The sequence below is a fragment of the Vigna unguiculata genome, chromosome 6, assembly GCF_004118075.2.
Source record: "Vigna unguiculata cultivar IT97K-499-35 chromosome 6, ASM411807v1, whole genome shotgun sequence".
Lineage (NCBI taxonomy): Eukaryota > Viridiplantae > Streptophyta > Magnoliopsida > Fabales > Fabaceae > Vigna > Vigna unguiculata.
Window position 1 is genome coordinate 845,893 of NC_040284.1, and position 24,314 is coordinate 870,206.

At 37.2% G+C, this 24,314-nt stretch overlaps 1 protein-coding gene across 4 annotated transcripts; it reads left to right on the top strand.

The window, feature by feature from the left end:
- The first annotated feature begins 2,130 nt into the window (after positions 1 to 2,130).
- LOC114187757 (serine/threonine-protein kinase BLUS1-like) lies at positions 2,131 to 23,556 on the top strand. 4 transcript variants are annotated; one of them, XR_003605342.1, is made up of 20 exons: positions 2,131 to 2,610; positions 2,694 to 3,073; positions 3,156 to 3,200; positions 4,014 to 4,095; positions 4,214 to 4,282; positions 4,465 to 4,635; positions 4,716 to 4,781; positions 5,723 to 5,791; positions 5,873 to 5,950; positions 6,040 to 6,368; positions 12,315 to 12,451; positions 12,562 to 12,656; positions 12,727 to 12,765; positions 12,858 to 12,917; positions 13,131 to 13,232; positions 13,313 to 13,364; positions 13,451 to 13,506; positions 13,676 to 13,757; positions 13,848 to 13,899; positions 23,220 to 23,556. XR_003605342.1 is itself a non-coding variant. In XM_028076112.1 (20 exons), the coding sequence occupies exons 1-20, from the start codon at positions 2,437 to 2,439 to the stop codon at positions 23,286 to 23,288; spliced, it is 2,190 nt and encodes a 729-aa protein (XP_027931913.1). In that variant the 5' UTR covers positions 2,133 to 2,436; the 3' UTR covers positions 23,289 to 23,556. The 4 variants fall into 4 exon arrangements, 3 of the variants coding, with proteins under 3 accessions (XP_027931915.1, XP_027931913.1, XP_027931914.1); XM_028076112.1 differs by having other exon boundaries at positions 2,133 to 2,610; positions 13,693 to 13,757; XM_028076114.1 differs by lacking the exon at positions 13,451 to 13,506 and having other exon boundaries at positions 2,132 to 2,610; positions 13,693 to 13,757.
- The last annotated feature ends 758 nt before the right edge of the window (positions 23,557 to 24,314 follow it).

Genomic DNA, 24,314 nt, shown 5'->3' on the forward strand with positions numbered 1-24,314 from the left:
GTCAGGCCTAGCCGGATAGTCGACCCAATTGGATCCTCTAGCCTGTTTGGATCGTCAGGCATGATCGAGTCGTTAGGCCCATTTGGTTCGTTGGACCCGTCTGGGTCATCGAGCCCGTATGGGTCATCGTGCTTCTCGAGGTCGTCGGCCTATTCGGGTCGTCGTGCTTGTCCGGGTCGTTAGGCATATCCCATATATTATGAAGATGAAAGCCCATGGGTTAGCCCTGACCCACAATGCTTTTGTAGGGTTTTTGGCCCTATGGGCTTCTTTGATGGGGGCTTTTTTCCATGTGGGCTTTTTTGGCCCCAGCCCACATAGGCCAGGGCCAAGCTATGTGAGTTGGGCCAAATTGACACCTCTAGTGAAAATAACCACCAAGTTCAAATGGGATATTACATGCAATTAGATATTCTCATTTATCATAATCTCCCTTTGCATAACGTGATAAAAAAACTCAATCTAGTTGAACACATGATATAATGATCGGTAGAGTTATATGAGTACTACATAAAGTACAAACAAAAAGCTTTATTAAATCTTAATGTTTTGTCATAGTGGTGGCTACTTCTCATGGACACTATAGTTTATTAAAGAAAAATACAGAAAAACCTAGAATAAGAATGGTATATGAAACTAGATCAAGTCTGGGAATCAGTTGTGTGTGAGAAAGGTATTAACACCCAACAACGTTCGTTCGTAGACGGTTTGATGGGAACCTCCCTAACCATGGCCAAGAGCTTACAAGAGGATGAATGTCATCAGTGAAAGGTGGGCCCAAGCCCAAATCTATTAGGCCTATCTAGGTTATAATAAATATAGTAAGTTTCTTTTGGGCGGTATTTAGGCCTAGGGTTGTAATGTAGGGTTTTGGGCCTAGAGGAGATGACCCTAAGGAGACACTTGGGGATCACCGGGGAGATACATTACCAATGAAATATGAGTCCAATCCATATATATAGGATTGACATCACCTCTAATCCAAAATCCTAAGACAATAAATTTATGTGTTCATCAAAGTTTTTAAAATTTATGTGTTCATCACCTCTAATCCAAAATTCTAAGACAATAAATTCATTTGAACTTTTATATTCTGAATTGTACAATCCGAAGTGCAAAATAAAGAGTGCAATCCGGACTACATTGTTTGGAATGGATCTTTTAAAGATAAAATGAACTTTGTGTGGAATTGTAGAAAGAATGAAGGGGCACACCTTACTTGAATTAATTACGACCATACTCTATGCAATGAAGGGGCTGTAGAAAGAAGAAGACCATAGGGTGGAGGTGGAGAAAGAAGATGGGGTGGAGATGGAGGAAAGTATAGAGGCGTGATGGTGAAGGAAGAGGCAAGAAGATGAGGGTAAATTTGTCTTTTCATCTTGCTTATGGAGGTGTAGAAAGAAAGTATGGACGTGTAGAAAGAAATAGTCTTCATCCCGTGTACGAAGTTTTCTTAGCTATGTATCACAGTCTATAAATTTCTTACGGGATATTGTTGTAAAAAACTGGATTAAAAAATGTTATCAATGCGATCATAATTGCACAACGCAAATTGCAATTATGCACTGTGCAGGTGAGCAATCTGCTTAAAATTGACTTAATTTGTAGCTTTTGACAAGTGTAATTTCAGTTATGCAACTCTTCCATAATTGTAATATAGGCTATGCCATCCACGTTTGTAACAGGAAGTTAATAGCTTCCTTTATTGTCTAACTAACGATGCATATGGGTTATGTCCCTATGTCCGGAAACGTACACCAATTCCTGGTCCAAAAGCAACTTTAGGTCACCTTGGGGTTCAACGTTCTTCTCATCTATAGTCAAACTGTGTTGCCTCCTTAGTGCCATCTTTGTCTACCAGAACGGAACATAAGCTTAATTAGTTGATGAAGAAGCCCACTGTAACTGAACCCCAAGACAATGCCGCAACAAATATTTTAATTTATAAAGGGGTAATTCCTCAGTCAAATACGTTAAACCCCGTAACACGGATACCTCACCTACTGTTAATTTAATCATAATCATAATAGGATATAATTATTAGACTTAATGGTAATTTTTATTTTCCACTTTCTTTCTTGAACTCAGATACTAAGTTTAAAATGTGATATAAATTTAGGAATAGCACTCTTGAATAAACCTTTTTAGTCTAGGGACTGTTTGGTGACACCCTTTCGACTGCACTTTTTGTTATGTTGTAGTTTGAAAGTGATTCCTACTCGCGTTTGGTGACAAGAAGTACCCAGCGATCGCCCAAGAGATTAATTAATTTATTAACAATGATGGGTTTGTGAGCCAGAAGTGTGCAGCAGTGCGCTGAAAATGAAAATGGCTTCTGATTGCGGTGAAGCAGTGATGGATTCTGTTGGAACAACATCATCATCATTGTCAGCATCAATTATCAAGATCACCAAATTCGTTGAGTAGAACCAAATGGGAGGGAGTCATGACCAGAGCCAAAACTTCTCCACCAACCCTTCCGACTACAAGCTTCTAGAAGAAGTTGGTTATGGCGCCACCGCCACCGTCTACCGAGCCATCTATCTTCCCTTCAACCAGGTGGTTGCCGTCAAATGCATGGATCTCGATCGCTGTGACATCAATCTGGTTCCTATCTTCTTCCTCCTCACTGCTCTTTGATAACGCATTTGATCAATCAGTTAATTAATCGATGTTTGATATTGCAACAGGATGATTTGCGAAGGGAAGCGCAGATGATGAGCCTGGTCGATCATCCGAACGTACTGAAGGCATACTGCTCCTTCGCTGTGGAGCGGAGTTTGTGGGTTGTGATGCAGTTCATGGACGAGGGCTCCTGTTTGCATCTCATGAAGATTGCGTACACGGAGGGGTTCGAGGAGGAGGCAATCGGATCCATCCTCAAAGAAACTCTGAAGGCCCTGCAGTACCTCCACCACCACGGCCACATTCATCGGGACGTCAAAGCCGGCAACATTTTACTTGGCAGCAGCGGCGCCGTCAAGCTCGCCGACTTCGGTGTTGCCGCTTGTTTGTTCGACGCCGGCGACAGGCAGCGCTACAGAAACACTTTTGTGGGGACCCCTTGCTGGTATCTCATAACAGCATTTGTTTCTCATTCACTCTCTCTGTACAGCGTAACATTATATGTTCTTGTCATCTTTCTCCCGCAGGATGGCTCCTGAGGTTCTGCAACCTTCAAGTGGCTATAATTCTAAGTCAGTCATTCATCCAATTAATCTTCTTATTGGCTGTCTCTGCCGATTACCTTAACATTGTACATTCTGTCACTGCTAACTCAAAACATTTGATTTTGCCAACGTGTTTAATAAGGCCCTTTATAGAAAATTGTTTTATCCCCTTTTTCAGTATAAGACTCCTTTGTAATCGAATGATGAATTGATTTTTTTCCCCTAAAATACCCTAATCAAATATTTGAAACAAATTACTAAAAGTTTTTCTTACTTGATCTGGTTTGATAGAACATGGGCTCACGGCACCTAAGTTTCTCTCTCTCAACTACTTTAACTTTAAATATACGACGACAATTTTGGAACAACAATACAAACCTATTGTTTATAACTAATTTTCTTAAAGGGTGTTATTAAAGGCATGACTAGTGTACTGCAATGGTTTAATGTTTTTTGGTAAATAGTTTAATTAAGCATGATTTAGTATGACTTTGGGAGCGAGCTTCTCAAATTCTTGACTGTGAACTTTGAAGCTGGTTGACAAAAGCTGAAAAAAGCGTATTCTTATAGGCTTTTCCATGAAGTTTATTGAATAGGTTGAGGAGAAGAGCTTATAAAATGTTCATAAGCTATTTTCAAAAGCCTAAATTAGCTTTGTATGAGCTCTTTCAATAGCCCTCTTGATCATGCAGAATTGCTTATGAAAGGTTGTAGTTTCAATTGACTACAATTCTTTCTGGTTTGTTTGTTTCTTTGTTCAATGGACTCTTTTTGTTTATATTGGGATTGAATAATGGCCAAAGGTTATTGTTATTGCTAAAGTTCATAAATGTTGAACAGGGCTGATATTTGGTCTTTTGGGATTACGGCACTTGAGTTGGCTCATGGTCATGCCCCATTTTCAAAATACCCTCCAATGAAGGTATACATTCAGTGGTTTCGAAGAGACAGTGTCTAAAAGGATGTTGGCATTTGACTGTGTGATATAATTTGTAATATAAGATGACTTCGCTTTTTTTTTTTTTTTTTTTCATGTATAGGTTCTTCTAATGACCATACAGAATGCCCCTCCCGGACTTGATTATGACCGTGATAAGAAGTTCTCTAAGGTATTGCTGTTCTTTCTGGATGGATTTTTGTTACACGATTTGTCATTATATGATACATGTAGTTTTATTTAGTTCATTACTCATGGCACATAAAATTGAATTTTGGTTCTGATATGGTTCTTATTCATAATGTGTTTCTTGTTCAACCGTTGTCTAATTAAAGTATTTCCAGTTGTGATCAGTCTTTTAAGGAAATGGTTGCTATGTGCCTAGTGAAAGACCAAACAAAAAGGCCATCAGCAGAGAAGTTACTGAAACATTCCTTCTTCAAACATGTTAAGCCTCCCGAGCTCTCTGTAAAAAAACTGTTTGCTGACTTACCCCCTCTTTGGAATCGTGTAAAAGCACTCCAGGTTGGTTTTCATGAGGCCTTGGTGCAGGTTTTAAATTTTTTCTTCCAGCTACCTTTACTTGACTTCACGAATTCTTGCAGCTCAAAGATGCAGCTCAACTTGCAATGAAGAAAATGCCTTCTGCAGAAGAAGAGGCAATATCTCAGGTTAAAGCTGATGTTCAAATCTTTATTTCTCACATACTGTGATTAGTTTAGTGATTCTTCGGAGCATTATTTGAAGGAAGGACATAACCAAGTTAGCCACTTGATAAAAAATGAGAAACCTGACTGTTTCAAGTCATGGTTATGGTACATGTGAAAATGAGAGTGAGTTAGGGAGTGGAGAGAACATGATAAAAGAATAGTGTGGGGATAGGTCATGGAAGATGGAACCACTCTAATACTATGATGAAAATTTTGGAGCAGATAGAGGAAGGGAGACAAAAGAAAATGAAACACTATTTGGTATTAACTGAGTTGTATCACAATGTATGGAAGTATTTGGTATAGTCATAAAAGCAGAAAACTTAACATTATTTATACTAATCTAATTCTAACTATTTAAAGAATTAAATCATGATAAAGAAATATGAAAAGCCATCCCAAAAGATTATAAGAAATAGGGAGACTAATCCTAGAGGATCATATAACAACAATAACAAAGCCTTTTTCTACTTGATGAGGTTGATTACATGAATTACACAATGCCATTCATCACAACTAAAAAACAAAGCTTCAAAAATATTAATTAGCTTGAGATCTCTATTGACCACTTCAACATCTGTTTCGGTGCCGCCCTCCTCCTTATCACTGAAAAGCATGCTATCAAGCTATGGGCTAAGATTTTCTCGTATTCAAACAGTAACCATGATTTACACATTCCAAAGACTTACCCTTATTGAAGAGATGGAAGGGTTTTGGGGAACTTTGTCCCTAATCCCTATAAAAGTTTTTTATGTATGACTAACCAAACGACTGCTTTTGGCAACTGTACATTTAAAGCTTCACTTAACATCAAATGCAACATATATATGTTTCTTGTAGAAAACAAAAGATTATCACCTTTACGGGCTCCATAGATAACAGAATTATATATTTTGCTTTAGAGTCAATACCAACGAGGAGTTAGCACGTGGAACTTTCATATTGATGATTTGAAAGCTCAAGCTTCATTGGTATGTATTTTCATTTTAGATTTATTTGCTTGACTAGTTTGTCCCTTATTGGATCTGAACTAATGTCTTCAATTTTTCTAGGTGAGGGATGATGATGATATTGTTGAGATGAGGGAAGAAGATCAAAACAAAAACAATTTTTTCACTAATTACAAGGCTGTGAGAATACCTTGCCACTGAATTTTGATGTTGTTCAGTTGTTATACTGTAAAAAAAAAAATTATTTTCTTTTGTTGTTGTCATGACAGGGTGCAATTGATTCAGAGAAATCACCACTGAATAAAATCACATCACAGGTAGGGGCTATAGACATAAAACAGACACAGCAAAATGAATGCTTCTACAAAAACAAGAAGATTCCAGAAAGCAAAATCCAGGAACCTGCACTGCCCAAAAATATTATTTGTAAGAGAAATGGGTCAACATCAGAGGCAATGACATCTAATATACAGAAAGATATAATTATGAGCAAAATTAGAGGCCAAACAGTAAAAACCCGTCAAACTCAAAGTGGACCACTGTTGCCAGTCACAGTTCTCAATCATTTCAAATCAGAAAGGGAACAAACATCAGAAAGGTACCTTATTCTCTTTTTTGGGTTATATCTTGTTGTATTTTAGATTATGATTAGATTTTAACAAATTGTATGATGAAATGAAGTTAGTTACTCTTATAGTTTCCTAAATATTGACAGTTAGTTACAAGTCAGTGACAACAGAGGATCTGTAGCTAGTTAAAACAATTAGGTTCATAGCTACAGAGGTTGGAAGGACATGAGTTCAGCTTAAGTAGGAGGAAACGTAGAAACAAGAGTGAAATTTAGAGTTGTAGCATTGATAAATAAAATATTCAGTGGCTCTGTTGTAAGGGGAAACTTCTGGATGAGATTTCTCTTTTCTGAATAATATTATTCTACTTAGTATGGGACTCCTTACATTGTCCCCCCATTGTGACTGACTTCCACAACGACTTTCACTCAACTGGCCCTATAGTAGCCATTTTCTCTTTTATGGCTTCATTCACTTGCACCTTGATATTATAGGTATCCCTTTTCATAGACCTACTCTAAACAAAAAATCCAATTGTTGGGCCTTAAGCACAAAAGGATAGCCCAACCCAAAAAGATTTATCCATGAAAGGGGAGGGGAAGTGTTGTTAGAGATTTTCAAATATCAATCGTTAGAGTTTTACGTAAATCTTGTAATTAGAGATATTATGAGATGTAGTGAGTTGTATGTATTTATGTAAACAATGAAAATTACTATTCATTGTTTTCATAGTCATAAATAAGAGGCTCTGCACTAAATATTTGGTAAACAAAATTCACCTTGAGCCTTTAGTTCTCTTTTTTTAACATGGTTTTGGAGTCAAACAAGGTAGTTAATGTGTTAGTTAATCACCTTATGGTAGTTAACTAATAAAGGAAACTCGTGAGAGAACTTTCTGTGGATGGACTGATTTTGTTAAATGGTTTAGGAGGTAGTTAGTTGTTAGTCAAAGGTAGTTAAAACAATAATTACTTAAAACTTGCAAGAGATAATTACTCAAAACTTGCAAGAGAAGCTTTTCTCTTAGTAGATGGCATCAATCATGACATAGTTAGGAGTTAGTTAGTTAGTTGGTTGGTTACAAAAGCTTGTAAGAGAAGCTTCTTCTTGGCTTGTGAGGGAAGTTTCTCCAACCATAACTGATAAGCCTAGGTTGTCTTAACTAGGTATAATTTAGGAAAGCTTCTACAATAAGTTTCTTCTCTCTATAGTTACTTTGTATACAAGTCTTTTTAGACAGTTTTTAATGAAATTTAATTGTATCTATAGAATTGTATATGTTATGAATGTGTTGTGTGTCTAATGCAGACCACACAATATGTATTTATACTATTGAATAGAATCAATTACAATAAAGACCTAATAATTAGGAATCAATTATACTAATTTTCGATATTTTGTAACGGTTGATTTCCTAGAAATCTATAACAGCTGATTATATTCTAACAGTCTCCATGGATGATTCTTTTTCTCCATGAAGTTTCTGTTGGACTTGAAGTGTTGATGTTGTAAACATTGCTAGGACTAGTTTTTTTATTTAGTTGAGTAATTTAACCTAGTAACTTGTAAGACCATTTTGGGCAATGGCTATATAGCATGAAGCTAATCTCATGGACCTAGGTACAGGCTTCTTGCAACTGTGGACAATTGAGTTTGCTAACAAGAGTAATTGGGTGACCTTGTTGGATTGAGGTCATTTGAAAGGGCACGACCCAAATGAGTGAAAGTTAACTTCATAGCCCCATCATCCATGGAGTCGTTGCTGATTGTAAGGACATAGGGTCCATTGGAAAAAGGTAACCTTAAATTTAAAACGTAATTTGCAAGAAAAGGTGGTGGCACTCAAACATTGAGGCATTTCCCACCATAACTTTGAGGGCCAAAGTTGTTGTAGTAAGAACGCTTCCAGAAGGAGGAGGAGTTGAATAAAGTCTTAGACTTTATTTCGCTGTAAACAATCTAACAATTAAACAAAGCAACACAATAGTTTTATATTGGTTCAACCAAACACATGGACTAGTCCAATTTTTCCTTAAGACAACTTCTTATGACGTTCCACTTTTGATCAAAGAGTACGAAATGAGTATGCAACTACTCTTGGTTATATTGGGTACACAAACATCTCCTAGTTAACTTGTCTTAATCTTCTCTAAGATTAAAAACTCAAGAGATTGTAACAAGAAAACTCTTAGAGAGTGAGGAATACAAAGGTTTAGCTCTCGCAAAACTTAGTACACCTAAACGAAATTGTAAACTAGCTCTTTCCAACGATATAGTTTTTCTATGTATTATTCTCTTGAGACCATGGTTATAAAACTCCCGAGTTTACATGCCTGATAATACCTTGCGAGTTAACTCGCAAGCAACTTGGTTTTCAAGCAGAATCGGTGGACTCGGACGTGGAATCGCTGGAACTAGAAGATTGTTGATCCTTATACCATTTGAGAAATTTGTTGAATATAGCAAGTGTATCAGATGAAACAAAAGAAGGAGGATCCCCAACAAACGATGGTGGGGAAAGATCGGTCTGAATAGCTACAATAGATTGAGGAGGATGACCATATAATGCATAACACTTGTCAATCTTGTGACCTAGCTTGCCACAATGTTCATACTTAGGACGCCGTTTTCCCTGAGGGCAAGTCCGATTATCACGATGGGATGCCATAATAAATCAAATACAAAACAAAAATGCGAATCACAGCGGAAACAACGAACAAAACAGATCCCAATATTAGATGATTGCAAATTCCTTAAAATGGCATAAAGAACATGGTGCAGAACCTCCAGAAATGCCTCAAAGCATAAAACAATTGCAAAATTGCGAAAGAGGCTTGGGGCTTAGGAAAGAAGAACTACTGTACGAATCCCTTCTCAAACATAAAATTTGCGAAAGAGACTTAGGACTTAGGGCTAAAGGTTTAGGAAAGAGGAACTACTGTAGAGAAAATAGGGTTTGAGATTAATCTCCCTTGTGTATAAACCGCACATAGGGTAATCTATTTATAATAGAGAGAGGTACAACTAAAAAGAGTAACTAAAACATAAATAGAGTAAATAGAAGATATTGTTTGATATTGTGATTAACAATATCTAACAATATCTTAATAATATCAAACAATATCTAAAGAATATTTAACACTTCCCCTCAAGCTGGAGCATACAAATCGTATGTGCCAAGCTTGTTACAAATATAATCAATTATAGGCCCCATAAATTGTATCTGCTAACTGATCACTTGAGTTAACAAACTCAGTCTTGATGTCTCCAGACATGATCTTTTCCCGAATGAAATGACAATCAATCTCAATGTGTTTGGTTCTCTCATGAAAGACAGGATTAAAGCTAATATGAAGAGCAACCTGATTGTCACACACAAGTGTCATTTGGGTAACATCTCCAAATTGTAACTCTCTCATCAATTGCTTGAGCCAAACAAGTTCACAAACAGTTGAGACCATAACTCTATATTCTGCTTCTGCACTGGATCTTGCTACAACACTATGTTTCTTACTTTTCCACGAGATCAAGTTACCACCAATGGAGACACAATACCTAGATGTAGATCTTCTATCAGAAGGAGATCTTGCCCAATCAACATCTGAATAGCAAACAACTCTTGTATGGTTATTAGAACCATATAACAATCCTTTTCTAGGGGATTTTTTAATATACTTCAAGATGCGAATGATTGCATTCCAATGATCTTCACATGGGGAATTAAGAAATTGGCTTACCACACTGACTGCAAAGAAAATGTCAGGACGAGTAACGGTAAGATAATTCAATTTCTCAACCAATCTTCTATACTGCTCATGATCAGATATAGGCTCCCCCTGATTTGATAGAAGTTTAGTATTGGGATCCATGGGTGTATCAACAGACTTTGAACTCATCAACCCAGTTTCCTCCAGAATATCCATGGCATACTTTCTCTAAGATATAACAATACCATCATTGGACTGTGCCACCTCAATACCCAAGAAATATCAGAGTTTGCCAAGATCTTTGGTCTGAAAATGGTGACAGAGATGCTGTTTCAACTGAGAGATGCCATGGTTGTTACTCCCTGTAAGAACGATGTCATCAACATATACTATTAAGTAAACACATCCAGCACTTGAGTGTTGATAAAAAACAGAATGATCTGCTTCACACCGAGTCATACCAAATTGCTTAACAACATTGCTAAACTTTCCAAACCAGGCCCTAGGAGATTGTTTTAGGCCATATAGGGATTATCATCCCAGAAGACTCCCCCTAACCCCTCATTTCATTCAATCACGAGGTTATATACCAACTACATAAGCCCAAATCATTGGTTGTCCGCACTTTTACAAACCAAAAGAACTCTAATAACAATGAGACACACATACTGGAAATTACTAATTCATCATAGGCTATTGCTTCCTACACCCTATCAAAAGAAATACCCTCGCTCGCTGCACTATGTCGCTGCCACTAGCACTACAGTCATTGCTGCATGTGTCTTCTCCGCTGCACCTCCAACGACAGCTTCGTTATCCACTACACTCTTTGACAGAATAGAGAGAGAGAGTAAATTCTTGGATTTGGTGGAAAGCTTGTTCTGTAAAGCTTATTCTAGAATGTATTTGATATGTTCCTGTTCTTGCAGAGACAATATTAGCTCATTATGGGATTCAAACTTTATCTTACCACAATCTTTGAGCTTCTCGGATGGACACTCCTTCGGTCCTATTCGTCATGTCTTCGTTACTTGACACTTGGTAGAACATGGGGAAGTTACTTATAGAAAGGACTCGAATGATAAAGTCAGAAAAGCTTTCAAAGTAAAATCCTAGATTATGCACTAATGAAATATTGTACCTTTAATTGTTGGGGTCCACTCTTATTTATAGAAGACTAATCCTATTTTGCTTGGTTTAGATTATGGGCTGGGCCTTGATTATCTTTTTAGTGGTCCAGTACTTTATTGAGCTTATATGGGCTCAGTTGGACCCAGGTTTCAGGTTGAATACTTTTTCGTAATGGTTTAACTGATTCATTCTAAGTTAGAGTATGCAGCATTACTGGTTGTGATAGGTGTTCGAGGAGGCAGTGTAGTTAATCAACTTGGCCGTCATGTGGGTTCAACTATGGATCGTGTGGTATTCCTTTAAGCCTAGTGGCTATTTATAAGTTAGTGGCCTTTGGGGTTGGCGACCTTCCAAGATGGTGGTAAATTCTGAATACTATGACATAGCGGCCAGTTCAATGGTACAGTTCCAAAAAGCTTCTATCTGAAATCTTGTTATCGAAATCTTGTTCCATAACACATTTAATGTGTTATGGGAAGTTTGTTCCAAAATTTTTGTTTCAGATAGCTCATTCCAAAAAACATCTCATGTTGTGGAAAGCTTGTTCAAGAAAGTGTGTTTTTTAATGCATCTCATATGTTAGAAATTGTTTTGGAAATCTTGTTCTAGAAGTTCATGAAAGTTTGTTCTGGAATTCCAGAGCAGGTGACCTTGAAGTCACTATTACGAAGGATAAAAGGGTAATTTTAAAAATTATGAGGGTGTAGTTAAAAATTATTGGGGTGCAAGAAGCAAAAATCTTGGGTTAAAGAAGAGACATTTAATTTTAAACGTTTCTGGGTATGGAGCAGTAGCTGTTGTAAAAGGGGAAACTTTACGATGGAAGAGTGTTGTCCTATTGTTTGTTCTTTTCATCTAATTCAACAAAATCTGTTTTCTGTTTCCCATTCCTAGCTCTTGGTTCTTAATAAAAGTCAACAATAAAGAATATGTAGGCAAGAAAGTTTTTACCATTAGATTTGTCCAATATGATTATACAATCTTGTTACTTGTGTGTAATTTTAAGTTTGTATTAATGGATCCATCGTCTCACAGGTGGCTCTTTCCATTTCTTATGGATAGTCCACTGCTATTGCTCTGTCTCCATAACATCGTTGTTTGCTTTTTTAAGACATTTAATGCTTTGTTACTCTTTAGGCTTGAGAATGGAAATCAGTTACCGGGTGAGAAAAATAATCGTGAAGTGCGACGACCTCCAAATTTTAGTGGACCGTTGATGCTTTCTGCACGAGCCTCAGCAAATAGTTTATCAGCTCCAATAAAGTCTTCGGGAGGTACTTAAACTATACGTATGCACCAGCAAGCTATGTGCAGAATTTCAACTAGCTTGTGAACCAAACCATCTTAATTCTGAGTTTAATTTGGTTACCATCACTCCTGGTAGGGTTCAGGGATTCCTTGGATGACAAGTCTAGGGCTAATCTAGTACAAATTAAAGGGAGGTTTTCTGTGACATCAGAAAATTTAGATCTTGTAAAGGTGTGCTCTATTTTTACAACTGAATTGTCTATAATCATTTACCTTTAACTGACATCACATTGCAAAATAGGATATTCCTGGAAGTTCAGTTTCACTTAGATCTTCACAGGTTGGTTATTGTTCTAATTAATTACTATTTATGTATTTGTATCATATAGATGCCCTGAACTGATGTTTATGTTCCCATAACATTTGATATAGGGCTCATCACTGCGGAAATCTGCCAGTGTTAGTGATGGGATGTTGGATTCCGAACAAATGGTTTGTGCATAAGCCATATTCATATCTATACCAGCATGTTACTTATTTGGTTTATGCTCTCAACAATTTATAAAGTTAAATGGATAGAGCTCATTTTCAAATTTGGAAAACCTTTTCTTCTTGAGTTGTTTGCAGAGCATATATGATGTATAATTTATTATTTTTTTGATATATAAGGCTCATTAATCTTCTATTGAATCTGTTTCTCTTCAGCCAATTAGTCAGGCCTCCCAAGATTCTGCCACCAATAACATCTCTGCATCACTTCTTATGACTCACCTTCAAAATCTTCTCCAGCAAACATTAATGCAACAGGTGAGGAAAATTTCGGAAAGTTAATCACGAAACTCACTTTGCCCATATATGATCTCATTGAAAGTTCTATTTTATACCAGGATCTTATAGTGAATCTGTTGAGTAGCTTGCAATCTGCTGAAGGTATTGAAGGTGAGAGTGAAGGATTTTCCTTTGATTATACTTGAAGCAATTGTTGACGATTTTGAATGATATAATGATCCAATCAATATTGTCAGTTTCACAGAATGGAAAGTTGCCACTAATACCTTGCAGTTCACAAATAAATAGGGGTGTGAGTAATTTTTGCTCAATTTATCCTTTAAACTAGTGTGCTTAATTAATTTTCAACTTGTGTATGGTTCGATTTTCTTGGAAAAATTGTTCACTCTTTCTCTCATTACATAAACCTCTACTAAATCCTATAATGTAACAGTTATTCATCAGCTTGATGTTCTCCTTAGACGTTTGTCATTGACAGGTCGACACAGCAGCTGCAGGGAGGGAACGTTATCTGCTGCTCAAAATAATGGAGCTTCAGACTCGGTTAGTTATATCAATCTAAATATTGTTTCTCACTATTCACTTTAACTTTTACTTCAAATAGCTTATCTAACTCTTTCCCCCATATTACAGTATGGTCACTTTGACTGATGAATTGACTGCTGAGAAGTTAAAATACATGCAGGTAATTTTCTGTAGAAACTGTTAGGTTGCATTCTTTGTTTCATTCTTAAGAAAAAAAATATCATTAATGTATTTTAATTAATATTTTTGAGATTAAAGAAAATAAGATTTGAGATTAATCTCCCTTGTGTATAAATCACACATAGGGTAATCTATTTATAGTAGAGAGACGTACAACTAAAAAAAGTAACTGAAAATAAATAGAGTAAATAGAATATATTGTTTGATATTGTGATTAACAATATCTAACAATATCTTAATAATATCAAACAATATCTAAACAATATCTAACACTCCCCCCAAGCCGGAGCATACAAATCGTATGTGTCAAGCTTGTTACAAATATAATCAATTATAGGCCCCGTAAATTGTATCTGCTAACTGATCATTTGAGTTAACAAACTTAGTTTTGATGTCTCCAGACATGATCTTTTCCCGAATGAAATGACAATCAATCTCAATGTGTTTGGTCCTCTCATGAAAGACTGGATTATAGCAAATATGAAGAGCAACCTGATTGTCACACACAAGTGTCACTTAAGTAACATCTCCAAATTGTAACTCTCTAAGCAATTGCTTGAGCCAAACAAGTTCACAGGTAGCTAAGGCCATAACTCTATATTCTGCTTCTACACTGGATCTTGCTACAACACTTTGTTTCTTACTTTTTCACGAGATCAAGTTACCACCAATGGAGACACAATACCCAAATGTAGATTTTCTATCAGAAGGAGATCCTGCTCAATTAGCATCTAAATAGCAAACAACTCTTGTATGGTTATTAGAACCATATAACAATCCTTTTCCGGGAGATCTTTTAATATACTTCAAGATACGAATGACTCCATTCCAATGATCTTCACATGGGGAATTAAGAAATTGGCTTACCACACTGACTGCAAAGGAAATGTCAGGACGAGTAACGATAAGATAATTCAATTACCCAACCAATCTTCTATACTGCTCAGGATCAGATATAGGCTCCCCCTAATTTGGTAGAAGTTTAGTATTGGGATCCATGGGTGTATCAACAGACTTTGAACTCACCAACCTAGTTTCCTCCAATATCCATGGCATACTTCTTCTGATATATAACAATACCATCATTGGACTGTGCCACCTCAATACCCAAGAAATATCTGAGTTTGCCAAGATCTTTGGTCTGATAATGGTGACAGAGATGTTGTTTCAACTAAGAGATGCCATGGTTGTTACTCCTTGTAAGAATGATGTCATCAACATATACTATCAAGTAAACACATCCAGCACTCGAGTGTTGATAAAACACAAAATGATCTGCTTCACACCAAGTCATACCAAATTGCTGAACAACATTGCTAAACTTTCCAAACCAGGCCCTAGGAGATTATTTTAGGCCGTATAGGGATTTGCAAAGACGACATACCATCTTAGAAGACTCCCCCTGAGCAACAAACCCAGGAGGTTGCTCCATATAGATTTCTTCTTGCAAATCATCATTGAGGAAAACATTTTTAACATCCGGTTGATAAAGAGGCCATTGTTGTAGAGTAGCCATGGCGATAAATAAATGAACAGAAGCCATTTTGGCACGGGAGAAAAGATATCTCCATAATCCAACCCAAAAATTTAAGTATAACCTTTGGCCACCAGACGAGCTTTGAGGCGATCAATAGTACCATCAGGTCCAACTTTGATAGCAAACACCCACCTACAACCAACAACAGATTTCTCATACAGTAACGGGACTAGTTCCCAAGTTGCGCTATTATGAAGAGCACTTAGTTCATCTATTATGGCCTGACGCCAACTAGGATGGGCTAAAGCTTCACGGACAGTTTTTGGAATGGTCACGAAAGAAAGACATGTTTAAAAAGGTAATGACAATTGATGATAACTCAAAGGAATATAATGGGAAGAGGAATTACCGTAGAACACATACCTTTTTGGAGGGCAATGGGAAGGTCAGACTTAGGTGTCAAAGCCGGAGGAGACAGAGTTGTTGGCACTTGAGTGGAGTCACATGGTGGTGGAGGAGAAGCTGACTGTGGAACAGGAATCGATGGTGGAGGAGACACAGTAAGAGGGTCACAAGCAAAAGGAACATTAAAGGTTCTAGGAGTGTTGATAGGATTGAATGGAGACAGATGTGAAGATTGACTTTTAAAATAAATGGAGAACTCATCAAAGGTGACATCTGCATACACAAAATAACGATTAAGAAAAGGAGAAAACATTTCTATCTTTTTTGTGCTCTTGTAAACCCTAAGAAAACACACTTATGTGGTCTAAGAGAAAGCTTGTCAAGATTAGGACTGAAATTATGAACAAAACATGTAGACCCGAAAACTCTTAGAGGTAAGGGATGAAGAGGTTCATGAGGGAATAAAATGGAATGAGATATGTTATTCTTTAAAACTGAAGAAGGCATGCGATTAATGAGATAACAGGCAGTAAGAATAGCATCACCCCAAAAATGTTCAGGAACCTCTCCATGAATTAAAAGAGTGCGAGTTGTTTCAATGTGTCTATTTTTACGTTCAGCTACACCATTTTGTTGAGAGGTATAAGCACAAGAAGTTTGATGCAGAATACCGTGAGAAACCATAAATTGTTTAAAAGAATGAGAAAGATATTCACAACCATTATCACTGCGCAAAACTCTAGTAGAAACATCAAACTCAATTTTAATTTCATTAAAAAAAATTGAAAGGTATGAAATAATTCCTAACGATTTTTCACTAAAAATAACCAAGTACATCTGGAATAATCATCGATGAAAGTAACAAAGTATTGAAAACCTAAAGTAGACTTAACAAAGCTAAGACCCCAAATGTCAGAGTGAACCAAGGCAAAAGGGGACGAAACATCACGTATGACACTACAAGGAAAGGAATTACGACTATGCTTGCCTAATTGACATGACTCACACACCAAACGAGACAACTAGGACAAGGCAGGGACAAGCTGCTGTAACTTGGCAAGGCTTAGATGACCTAACTGAGCATGAAGAAGTGGGACGAAGACGATAAAGACCATGAGACTCAGGGATATACGTGAAAGAAAATACCATCATTGGACTGTGCCAATCACCTGTTTTGAACTCCGGTCCTGTAAACACACAAAATTATTGGTAAAAGAAAAACACAATCAAGAGAACAAGTTAGACGACTGATGGACAACAAGTTAAAAGGAGACTCAGGGACATAAAGAACATTATCAATGGTTAAAGAAGAGAAGAGTTTAACAGTGCCAATACTGTGGAGAAAGAGAAGAGAGAGGAAAAAAAAACCCTAAAATACCAAAGAGTTATGATGGAATCAACAAGACCAGATCCAGAAAGAGTAGGACGAGACATTCCAGCGCAGGTGATCGCTGTCGGAGACGTTAGTGACGTGTCGCCACGCACGACAGCGAAACAGAAAGAGGCGCGGCTTCGAACAACGCATGAAGGAGCGTCGCTGCTTCGATGGCGACGATTCTGGCAGCGTTGAGGTCGCCTGGCCGGGGCAATTAGAACCGTGTGGTCGCCAGTCAGAACTGACACTCCGGTGCCGGCGGCGATGATAGCGATGACGGTGGAGGTAGCAGTGATAGCGGCGATGGCGGAGGTAGCGGTTGCAGCGACAAGGGCGACGGAAAAAATAATGCCAAAAAATACCTTAAGCTCTTGTTACCATGTTGAGAATAAAGAAAATAAGGTTTAGAATTAATCTCCCTTGTGTATAAACCAAACATAGGGTAATCTGTTTATAGTAGAGAGAGGTACGATGAAAAAGGAGTAACTGAAAATAAATAGAGTAAATAGAAGATATTGTTTGATATTGTGATTAACAATATATAACAATATCTTAATAATATCTAAACAATATCTAACAAATATCATGTTAGGTATTAGTGAAAAACTTTAACATCCTGACTAAGTTGCATCTTAAAGTTTCATCAATTACTTGTCATCACATAAAAACACTATAAAACAAGAAAAAAAAAATACAAAGAGTGTGACAATGAAAACACTATAAACTAACAAAACCTAAACATCTGAAGGCTTAAACATTTTCTAAAGAAACCAAAATTAAAAGTAGAAGGTAAAGAATCAAACCAATCTTAACAAGAGCAATGTTAACAAAACTTAGTACATTTATTACCCTCACGAAAGATATGATAAACTTCAAAATCCATTTGTTGCAGGACCTAAAATAAAAGAAATTGTGGTACTAAATTGTAATTACAAAGAATTACAAAAAGAAAAAGAAAAAGAAAACAATAGTTTGTTAGACGGTTATAGATGGGAGTGAGGGGACTATATAGCTGGTGTAAAAGCAGAGGATGGGTAATCAATTTGTGTGGAGAAAGCCATTCTGCAACGTTTCAATATATATTTTGTTCGATATCCATTCTTTCATTGGATTCCCTACGTTGGTATTCAGTCTTCGAGAGTCTTCCTGTCCTAGTTTGTTGTTACATTGGTATCAGATGTACCCTTCTAACCACGTTTCCGCCATGGCTGATAACACTCGCAATCAAGCTCTCCTTCGCGAAATGGAGGAACGTCTCAATTTGAAAATGGAAGAACACTTCATGTCCATCGGTGCTTCTCTCAAAGCAACAGCTCCAAGAATTATTTCAGCAATATGAAAACAAAAGAGGTTCAAATTCTGGTAACAATACGCAACCCTATGCTTGTAATACGCGAATGGCTCGTTTGGATTTTCCTCGATTTAATGGTGATGGTGTCAAGAATTGGATCATTTAGTGTGAGACATTTTTTTCCATTGATCAAACCCCTAACGATTACAAGGTTAGGCTTGCGGTGGTGCATTTTGAGGGAAAGGCACTTTAGTGGCATAATGTCTATGTCAAAACTATTGGGTTGAACAACTTACCTTTGTGGGACGAATACACTTGTATTCTGTTGGGCCGTTTTGGGGAAATTTGTGATGATCCCATGGCTAAGTTGATGCAACTTTGGCAGAAAGGCTCTATCACAAAATATCATGAAGAATTTGATGCAATTGTATCTAGAGTAGACTTATCTTCTTCACATCAGCTTAGTTGTTTTCTTGGTGGTATGAAACAGGATATGCAAATGATGGTGAGGATGTTTCAACCAACCACTATCATTAAGGTATTTTCGTTAGCCAAAATGTATGAGTCTGCCAGCACTCAATCTTCTCCCCATAAATCATTTTCCAAACCACTCAAATTCAATCCAACAATAAAAACCCCACTATTATCCACCCCATCCGACCAGGTTGACAAAGCCAAACCTTCTGCACAAGTCAAAAAAACTTTAACCCCGACCTATATGAGTGAGCGGAGGAGCAAGGGTTTGTGTTATTTTTGTGATGAACCTTTCACTCCAGCACATAGTTTGACACATAAGAAATTGCAAATTCATGTAATGGAGTTGGAGGAAGAAGTGGATTCTGAAGCAAAGAAAAGTGCTGGACAGCACAGCGGCACGAATGAGATAGTGGATCCTTTGATTTCTGTGAATGCTTTGACTGGTCTCACGAATTTCAGAACAATGCGTGTAACTGGCTGATTCAAGAAGCACCCTCTCCACATATTGATTGATAGTAGCAGCACTTAACTTCCAGATGTGTCTTTATCTAGGAAGTTAGGATGCAAAATTGAGACGATGAATCCTTTGAATGTGACTGTAGTGGATGGAACTAAAGTTCAAACTTCTTATATTGTTAGGACCTTTAAGTGGTATTTACAGAATACTCCTTTCCAGATCTGATGTTGTTACCACTTGGTTGTTGTGACATGGTGCTTGGTATTGAATGGTTGGTGACTCTCGGTGATATCACATGGAATTTTGACAAACTGACAATGGAGTTTTCTGTGAATGGTAAGAGACAGGTGCTTCGAGGGGCTTCCTGCAGTGGCCTTAAGACCATTAAAAAACAATAGTTCCACAAAACATTATTGTCAGGGGTTCATTTCTCAATGTTGCAATTATGTCCTACCGAGAATGTTGTGCTGCTTCACTCATTGTCTCCTCATACAGAACAAACCCAGCTTCATAGTAGCATTGAAGAGTTATTGGCGTCCTTTCCTGATCCTTTTCCAAGAACCTGCAGGATTACCTCCACGAAGAGAAAGCCATGATCATAAGATTCCTTTACTGCAAGGAGCTAACCCAGTCAACAAAAGACCTTACAGATATGCCAAACAACAGAAAGACATTATAGATGGGTTAATCTTGGAATTCCTCAAATTTGGTATCATTCAAAACAGCAACAGTCCATACTCAAGCTCAGTGGTGTTTGTTGGCAAAAAAGATGGCAGTTGGAGGCTTTGCGTTGATTACCAAGACTTGAACAAAACTATTGTTAAGAATCGATTCCCTATTCCATAGGTATAAGATTTGTTAGATGAATTATGTGGTTCCACTATCTTCTCTAAAATCGATTTGAGATCTGGATATAACCAGGTAAGAATGGCAGAGGAGGATATCTACAAAACTACTTTCAAAACACATGCTGGACATTATGAGTATCTAGTCATGCCATTTGGCTTTACTAATGCCCCATCAACATTCCAAGCATTAATGAACACTGTGTTTCACGATTTTTTGCAAAAATTTCTTTTGGTATATTTTTATGATATCCTAATCTATAGTAAGAGCTTCGAAGATCACTTGACTCATCTGCACAACGTATTACTAGTTATGAGGGCTAATGCTCTATATGCTAAGAAGTCTAAATGTTACTTTGGGGTTAGTAGAGTGGAATACTTGGGACACTTTATCACTAGTGAAGGCATTTCCACATATCCTGCAAAAGTTGCAGTAGTGAGGCAATGGCCATTACCTCAATCCTTATGGCAGTTAAGGGGTTTTCTTGGCTTAGCAGGGTACTACCGAAGATTTGTGTGCAGATATGGCACCATAGCTAAACCTCTCACGGATATGTTGAAGAAAGACAATTTCTATTGGTCTCAGGAAGCCAAGCTTGCTTTCCAACTCCTCAAGGATAAATTGAGTCAAGCACTAGTTTTGGCTTTACCAGACTTCTCTAAAGTTTTTGTGGTAGAGGTTGATGCTTCCAGCTTGGGAGCGGGAGCAGTGCTAATGTAGGATCATCATCATCCAATAGCCTCTATCAGCAGAAGTTTAAGTCAGCAACAAGCTCTGTCTGCCTATGAAAAAGAATTACTTGCAGTGGTGTTTGGGGTCCAGAAATGGCGACATTACTTGCTACCCAAAAAGTTTGTAATTAAGATTGATCATTGAAGTCTTAAGTACATATTGGAACACACTTCAACAGCTTTCCAACAAAAATGGTTGGTGAAGTTAATGGAATTTGACTTTACAATTGAGTATAAACAAGGTACAGAGAATGTTGTTGCTGATGCACTTTCTAGGGTGCAATGTGATGCTCTTGTGGTTCACCAACCTGCTTCAGATCTCCTAGACAGGATGAAGGCTCGTGGCTAGTTGATGTAGACTTATAGAAGATCATTAGCGAATTACTACAAGACCCTCTATCTCATAGGCACTATACTTGGGTGAGAGGGGAACTTAGAAGGAAAGGGAGGTTGGTGATTGGCAAGGATCAGGAGTTGAGAAAATTGATCTTCACCTGGCTGCACTTTACTGCTTGTGTAGGTCATTTAGGGAGAAACGCTACTCTCCAACAAGTAAAGGCTGTAGTATATTGGAAGGGAATGACCAAGAATGTCAAAAGATTTGTTCATCAGTGCATTACATGTCAGAAAAATGCAAATATGATAATGCTGCTTCTCTTGGTTTACTCCAATCGCTACCTGTTCCAGACCTAGTTTGGCAACACATTACCATGGACTTCATAGAAGGTCTTCCTAGTTCTTATGGTAAATGAGTTATATTTGTGGTAGTGGATCAATTGAGCAAAGCTGCTCATTTTATGGCATTGCAACATCCCTACACTGCTACAGATGTGGTTCAATGTTTCATGGATAACATCTTCAAATTACATGGGTTTCCAGCCTCCATCACATTGGATAGAGATCCCAATTTTTAGCAGATTTTGGAAAGAATTCATGGAGTACCAAGGGGTTCAGGTACAACTTTGTACCTCAAGCGGATGGTCAGACGGAAGTGGTGAATAGATGCATTGAAACATATTTGAGATGTATGTGTTCAGATGATCCGAAGCAGTGGTCCAAATGGTTGCCCTTGGCGGAGTGGTGGTACAATACTACCTATCATAGTATTATCAAAGCCACATGAAACGGGCTCAAGAGCGTATGAAACAGTTAGCTGATAAACACAGATCAGAGAGGTCATTTGACATTGGTGATTTGGTTTTTGTCAAACTACATCCCCTATAGGCAAGTCTCAGTGGCTTTTCGCAACAATGCCAAACTAGCTCCTAAGTATTATGGCCCTATTCCGTGGTGGAGAAGATTGGAGCAGTAACCTATAAGGTTAAGCTCTCTGCTAATTCCCTCATTCACTCAAGAAATTGGTGGGGGCAGCCACCACTTCTGACCATTGTCCCATCACTGATGAAGAAGCAGCAATTAAAGAGCCTGAAGCCATATTGGACAGAATGACGGTGAAAAAGGGAAATCAAGCGGTAACAAAGGTGCTGGTCAAGTGGAAGCACCAACTGCCAGAGGATGCCACCTGGGAATTCTTTTTTGATCTTAAAAAAGAGTTTCCAGCTTTTAATCCTTGAGGACAAGGGTTGGCTTGAGTGGGTGGGATGATGCAGGACTTAATTGTAACTACAAAGAATTAAAAAGAAAAAAAAAACAATAGTTTGTTAGACGGTTATAGATGGGAGTGAGGGGATTATATAGCTGGTGTAAAAACAGAGGATGTGTAATCAATTTGTGTAGAGAAAACCATTCTGCAATGTTTCAATATATTTTGTTCGGTATCCATTCTTTCATTGGATTCTCTACGTTGGTATTCATTCTTCGAGAGTCTTCCTCTCCTGGTTTGCTGTTACACCATATCCTTGGGGATGTTAAAAGCCTTCTACCAACATGCTTTCTACCTTCACGGAACAATACCAAATTTTTGGAAAGCATTTCAATCTAAAGAGGAAAAAAACTTATGCAGTTTGTAGTTTTTACTATGTTTGAATTACATACATTTTATTTCAACAAACTTTTCTATAGGTACTTGTAGGCGAAAAAAAAACATCTTCAGGCATTAAAATTAGTTTATGAATGAACTAACTTGTGGAGAAATTTATTTCATTATCTTCTCCTAAAAATGTTTGTGTGGGAGAAGTTTGTCTACGAAAACAAATAATCATTAGCCTACATAGCCTTTGCTTGGAATATGTCTTGAAGCTTTAAAATTAAAATCAAACTAACCATTTTGTAATGGAACAGTTGCAACAACAGCTAACGACTCTCCAAACTAAGGAACAAAATAGGGAGAAGGGAGAGTACGTTGCGTGAAAGCTGATTAATTCCACTGCGTTTTGGATATTGAAACTAGAGTTGTGTATCTTCCCGATCCAATTTGACTTGCCAAGCAAAATGTTTGTATGAAGTTACAGAGTTACAGATGTAATACAAGATTATTTATTTCATTCAATATTCCTATGCATTCAAGCTTTCTCTGTTGTATCTTCTGCAACCTTGCTTAGTTTGCCGATCCATTACGGATTTTTGTAAAGAAATATATACGGGATCTAATATATCTTATATTTTAGCTTGTATATTATTAATGTGTTGTACCAATCGAAAAGCGCATCTTTGATTAAGTAGAGATTAAAACGAAAGGACTGATCAAATGTGAAGAAAAAAAAATCCATGGTTAATAGTTAATTCTAAACATTTATTATATCGTGAAACAAGTATTTAGCCTGTGCATGTCGCAATCTAAATGTTCATGTTATTTTATATATCTAATTTAAGTTGTAATGAATAAATAATATTTTTATACATTGATATTATATTATATATTTTGATTAAAATATTAATTAATTAATTAAACAGGTTGGCAATCTCATTATTAATTGGAGATATTATTTTTTTGGTTTAAATACCTTTTTGGTCCTCATTTTCGTAGTGTTTGTTGCGGATGGTCTTCATTTTGACAGAATGTTTAGAATGGTCATCATTTTTACCGAATGTTTAAAATGGTCCTCATTTTCGCAATTCGTGTTTTATTTGGTCATTTTTTGTAATGTCGTTTAAATCATTAATGAAGCATTGTACATGTGCCACAGTTTGTATTAGGGTATGTTACGTGTATTGTACATGTGTGGTAATTAGATATTTGGGGATAAATAAGTGAGTTAGGGTTTTGGTAAGGAATGTTTGGGCAGTGGGTGAGTTTTGACAATCTTGTTCCTCCATTACCAATTGGTGTTGTTGCAATCTTCTTCTTCCTGCAATCCCATTATATAGGTATGTTACGGTCCCAATCTTCTTCCTTTACCTCTGGTTGTAATCGTTGGAGGCAACCGTGTTGTATCA